Consider the following 6,047-nt stretch of genomic DNA (forward strand, 5'->3'; position numbering starts at 1 on the left):
TAAAAAAGAAATAAAATAGAAAAATAAGAAGTTAAAGAAAAAGAAAAAAAAAATAACTTATAAATAAACCATTAATTTTATTCTAACTACAAAATTACTTAATTTTGAAATTAAAAACTCTCTTTTTAATATAGTATAGATAGATTGGGGCTTCACTTCTTACGTGATACATCACAGATTCACAAATACCATAAACATGCCATCGAATACCATCGGTTTCTTTGGAAGAATAATATTTCTTGAGCCCAGTAATAGTCAAGGCCCAATTGAGCTGGATAATGTGGGCTAAGATAAATTCATTATTATATTTTTAATTACTTAGTCTTGGATTTTATAATCATAACTGAATTTATTTTTTTCGAGGGAAAATCATAACTGAATTTTGGTAACTGATTGTAATTTTTTTCTTGTTATGTGCCAATCTTTATAATGGGATTCTTTTTAATGTGACTAGAATAGCTCTTCGTAGGATGCACCGCAATAATTTATAACAAAAAATAAAATTATAGATAATTGAATTTAAAAGATAAATATATTAAATGAAATTATATATTAATTTAGTGTTTCTTAAAATAAATTATAATTTATAATGTGCTATTATTATGTAGTAATTACATAATATCCTATTAATAACTTTTTATATAAAATAAATAGAAATACCTAATTTGAGACTTCTAATTTCTGTAATATTTTTATTTTAACTCCATTTCAATCATAATATCTCTAACCATATCTGGTAGAATAGGATAGCGCACACCGTTATTCTGCCACCACTGCAAAATATCAAAAGTGTCCATCCCATCATCATCATTCCCTTAATTTTCTGTCCTGATAAGTGTTGCTTCTCAGACAAATAGATTGTCAGCTCTGAGATATCATCCTCTTTTTGATGTCCAACACTCTGTCGTGTTAAACTAACACATGAACCTCGAGATCGTTTGGAGCGAGGGTGTCGTTGACAATGGCTTGCTCTAGAAGTGATATGTGAATGAGATGCAGATGAGGTGGCTCGTGGAGGAAGAGTGGAAGCCACCTGCTTCTTATACAACTCGAACAATTCATCCATCGAACATCTCGCTGTAGTCATTAACTCAATACCCCGAGCAACGCCATAACCTTTCTTCAAGCACATTTCCATGTGCTTCAACTTCTGTCGTGGATCCAATAGTGCAGTCATATAAAGAATCTTGTTCAATTTAGAATTTAAATCCTCTGCCTCCAACCAATATTTCCCAACTTTAAGCTTCATTTTTTTTGCCATAGAAGCAATTTCAACATCTTAACTCTTCTCCAATTCAGAAATAATCTCAAATAAATCACACATTTCTTTGAAAAACAAATGTGATGTGACATAAGAGGTTCCTGAGAAGAGAAGTGTCAAATCATAGAAAGTCTTCCAGTACTCCATAAATTTCCTCACATTCACCCAATCTTCATCTTGAGGCGGTCTTAGAGGCTGGTTCCAATCCTTTCTTATGAAATGAGCTGTAACACAAATAAAAATTATGTTATTGATTGCAGTCCAACAAATCAGTGGTGATAGATACTCTGCTCATGCCCTTATTCGTGAAATATCCCTTCAAATCACCTTTCTTCTCAGCAAATAGCTTCACAACATCCTCTTTAATCGTTTGTCTGCCTGGAAACATGAGCAATAAATTTTCTAAATCCTTTCCGTTCTACAAATCGGAACGGGAGTTCATCTAGAATGATCATCTCACACAAAGCCAGTTTGCTTTCCTTTTAGTTAAACTTCCAAATTGATAACGCCACTTCTATTTCCATCACCGAGAACAGGTTAAAAACTCAACTTCGCTTGACCACCTGACACCTCGTGCTTTCTCTTGCAAACCTCTGTGTGATTTTTCAAACCAGTGGTGTCGTTTCTAGATGAATCAGTTGCAATTAAGGTGCCACACCGGTTGCATTTTGCTTTCTTCTTTAAAATGGGAGGATCCCCTACTTCAACTTCGACCACAGTGTAGTATGCCCAATGAGAGGATCTTTGCTCGGGATTTTTCCTCTTCTTTCTTGTGGTTACAGTAGCTTCTGTATGTGACTGAGATTGGGGTTTCTCTCCATGTTCTTGAGGATAAGGTGCATTTGAATCTTGTTGAGTATGAGCTTGTGAAGCTTCCATTTTATCTACAAAAGTTAAGATACAGTTCCAGCTCATAACAAATTCAAAGCAATTCAAAAACTGAATTCAGCGCACACTTGAGCAAAAATTCAGATTATTGTAATAAAAACTCAACACACACTTGGGCAAAACTGAATTCAAAAACTGGTATTCTGATAAGCTGTCAATTAGAAATACAAATCAATTAGGCTAATTCAGAACGACAAACACATTCACATCGTTCAATTAGAAATTGCAGAAGACACACACACACATCTGAAATTCACATTTACAGTACAGGTGCAGGGGCGTTGGCAGCATAAGTCAATTAGAAATAAAAATCACAAATCAAGAGTCTTGATTCAAGACACAACTTACACAAATAAAAAATTAGAAATCAAAAGCCATATTGTAATAAATTTAAAATCAGTAGGCTGATTCAGGAAGAGGACTTACCGTGAGTTGCGGGCGGCAGACGGGTGGCGAAGTGGCGTGGCGGAGAGGCGTGGAGTATTGTTTCGAAAGGCAGCAACGTCGCGCAGGATGTAGCGAACATCATGCAGGAGGGCGACGCCGAACGGAGGGTGGCTCACGGCCTCGGAGAAGGGAGATCAGGATTTGGGAAGTAGGAACTGGGTCTGGGAAGAGACGAATTCTATTGCATTATGTAGATTAGATTTTAGGGTTCATCCCTAATTTAATTTCTACAATTCAATTTCAATTTCCAATTAATAATTAAAAAATAATATATATATATATATATATATATATATATATATATATTAAATTATTAGTTAAATATTTTTCGATTATTCGGTTAACCCGAATCGGTTATCGGGTTAAACGATAACCGATTGTTTTTTTAAATGATAACCAAAATCGATCCAATAACCAAAAATTTCAGTTTGGTTAATGAATTATCCAAAATCCAATAACTAATTAGACATCCCTATCCATGATACGGTCGTCATGAATCTCTCTCTTGAGACGATTCTTTGTTTCGTACTCCTCGGCAATTTTTTCCAGGGTGGAACACATCTCCCCCGTGAATTTCACATACTCGAGAGGAGCGTCCGAGCCTTGCGATGCCTTGCCCTTTCCCTTGGCCTAAGCCGCCGCTTTCGCCGCCTTGTTATCCATTGGCCGGGAAGACGATATTTTCTTGCCCAAGGCCAAGGTAGTGAAGTCGCCGCTCTCCAAGGTCTTTGTCCTCTTGGAGGAATGCACGTCTCCTTTGAAGTACAACGACTTGAACTTCCAGTTCATACGGAGAATCCTCTATTCATTCCACCACTTAAATGGAACGCCCTTGCTACGTGATGTGTACAACATTTGGGCCTTTTGCCAGATCATGTTGTCAGAGTGGCCGGATGGCTACTTGCCATTGGTTTCAACCCACGTAGCCTCCCACAGATTCACCTCCAAACTAACACGAGCCCAATGAGATTTGATTTGCCGGAGGGTAAACGACTTGTTCAAGAAGGCGTTTACTTTTTCAACGACTCACCCCCAATAGTGTTCGCCTTTCTGATTGACACAATAGATGGAATCGTTGGTCTTCTCAACCCACACACGAGCGATAAGATCGGTCTCATCGAGAGTGTAAGAGTGGAAACCCTTCTTCTCGCCTTGTGGCTTCGCCAGTGCCCCTACTTGAACGACCGAGCCTTCTGACGTTACCGTGGTTATGGCTTTGTCGCGGCTTCACCTTCGCCCATGGCTTGGGTCTCGTTGCCCAAATTGACCATCGAAAGGTCGGGATGCTAGTATGGATCGGAAAGATCACTGGTCCAATTAGGAGAAAAATAATCGGGGTATTGGGGTCGTTGAGATCCATTGAAATTAAGAGAGATAAGAGATAGGAAGAGTAATGTGGAAGAATGAATTTGATTGAGGTAAGAGTACATATTTATAGGAGAAGAAAACAAAAAATTAAAAAGGGCAAGAATGTTGTTGAATAAATGGAAAAAAAAAAGTTGCAAAAGAGGAAGAATTTTTTTTTGGCAAAAGAGCTGTTGAATTTAAAAATCAGACTTTAATTTTTTTTATTCGTGCGTGTGGGACACGCGCTTACCTAGAAGAGCGGATGAGCCAAGACTCGAGCCTTCCCCTTTACATCAGGTACCTCATCGCCCAAATCGACCCGAGCCGGCGATGAGCCACCACCTATGTGAATGCTCTAAGCATTCTAAAAGCATGATCTGATGTTAGAATTGTGAAAGTAAAAGAAAAACTATGAACTAATTTGAATGGGTTGGAAAACTCGAAAGTTGCTGTTGCGTATTCTAAAACCTAAAAAAAGTCGAGTAGCGGCTAAAATTGGAAACAAATATATATAGAATCAGGGGCAGCATTGGTTGGGCACTAGGCGGTCGCCTAGGGCCCTTACGGCCTCAAGGAGGTGGCGGGCGCAGGTTTTCTTGCGACCGCCGGTTGTGCGCCACTGCAGTGCGCAATGTTTTTGTTTTGGATCATTCTCACTCGTTTCAAGTGTAAATTTAAATTCGTTTTCGCCCACGTATATATTCGTATTGAGATGAACTTCAATTCTTATTCAGGCCACGTAGCTCAATTATGTCTTCATTTTTGCCCACTTATTAATCAATTTGTGCATAAAATCCTAAGATTACAAAATTAGCAAATAAGCTTAAATCAATCAACTTTAGAGCAAACGTGACCAAAATATAAATCAACAAGACACATAAACACTCAAAAACTCATCAAAAAATAGGTCTAATCATTTAACATTACTCAAGCTATACAAATTTTAGAAAGAAAGAGAAAAGAAGAAAAAAGAAAATAACAAAACAGAAATATAACATTTTTTTAATATCACAGACACAAAATAAAATAAAAAATTGAGTTATGATAAGATCAAGTTAGCGGAAAAATAGGCATTATAAATTAGAAAATGAAATTGACTTTTTAAAATTTGACGATAAAAAAGTAACGGCTAAAATTTTATTTTAATATATATACTAGTACATTATTTTGTGCGTTGCACGAATTATTAAAACTAAGTAACATTCAATTAATAAATATAAATATTAAATATAATTTATATGTAAAAATTAAATTGTACATAATTGAATAAAAAAAAGTCATAATATTATATATTTAGAAATATTTTTTCTTATATACTCTCCCCGTCTCACAAAAATATGAATATTTGTAAGTGACACCGATTTTAAGAAATGTTAGATAAAAGTGTGTTGTGAGTGCAAAATGAGTCTCACTTTATGAAAAATAGAGATAACAAGTAAAAGAATTGTGTTGAGGTGGTGTGCAAAAATAGCTAGAAATGTTCATGTTTTTATGAGACGGTCCAAAATGACAAAATGTTCATATTTTTGTGAGATAAAGGGTGTACAATATGTGGTGATCTCATTTAATATAACAACATGCAATCAATATACATAAAATAATTATTTACTTCTTTTTTACTCTCACTTACACACACATTATTTCAAAATTACATTGATGATGAGTAAAATATGCACCAGCACTATGCATAACAGGGCTAGGATATTATTATTATAATTATTATTATTATTATTATTATTATTATTATTATTATTATTATTATTATTATTATTGGGCCTAATTACTTAAGTTAATGGGCCCAAGTGCTAGCTCATGGGCCTAAGAGCCTTAAGTTTACTTTAGTGCCTATGAATATGAGTTTTATCACTAGATTAGGGGACTTTTGATTCATTCATCTCTCATTGTAAAATGTAAACTCTTCGATCATAGTGAGATCCCCAAAAAAACCCACCCGTGGATATAGATCCTAGCGATCGAACCACGTAAATCTCATGTTCTTATCGTTTTCTATTATGGTGTCGATTTCTGTTACATCATACATAGTGACACAAATTAATAAATATTACAGTATGATGTTATTAATTTAAGGTGTTATGGCAAAAAA

The 6,047-nt window shown here is 35.5% G+C and overlaps 1 protein-coding gene across 1 annotated transcript; it reads right to left on the reverse strand.

Annotated features, from left to right (window-relative positions):
* Nucleotides 1-1,302: 1,302 nt before the first annotated feature.
* Nucleotides 1,303-2,771, reverse strand: LOC131012241 (uncharacterized). Its single transcript, XM_057940158.1, has 2 exons — nt 2,576-2,771; nt 1,303-2,145 (listed from the first exon to the last, which is right to left on the reverse strand). The coding sequence occupies exons 1-2, from the start codon at nt 2,676-2,678 to the stop codon at nt 1,799-1,801; spliced, it is 450 nt and encodes a 149-aa protein (XP_057796141.1). The 5' UTR covers nt 2,679-2,771; the 3' UTR covers nt 1,303-1,798.
* Between the last annotated feature and the right edge of the window lie 3,276 nt (nt 2,772-6,047).

Source organism: Salvia miltiorrhiza, chromosome 2, assembly GCF_028751815.1.
Source record: "Salvia miltiorrhiza cultivar Shanhuang (shh) chromosome 2, IMPLAD_Smil_shh, whole genome shotgun sequence".
NCBI classification, from domain to species: Eukaryota; Viridiplantae; Streptophyta; class Magnoliopsida; order Lamiales; family Lamiaceae; genus Salvia; species Salvia miltiorrhiza.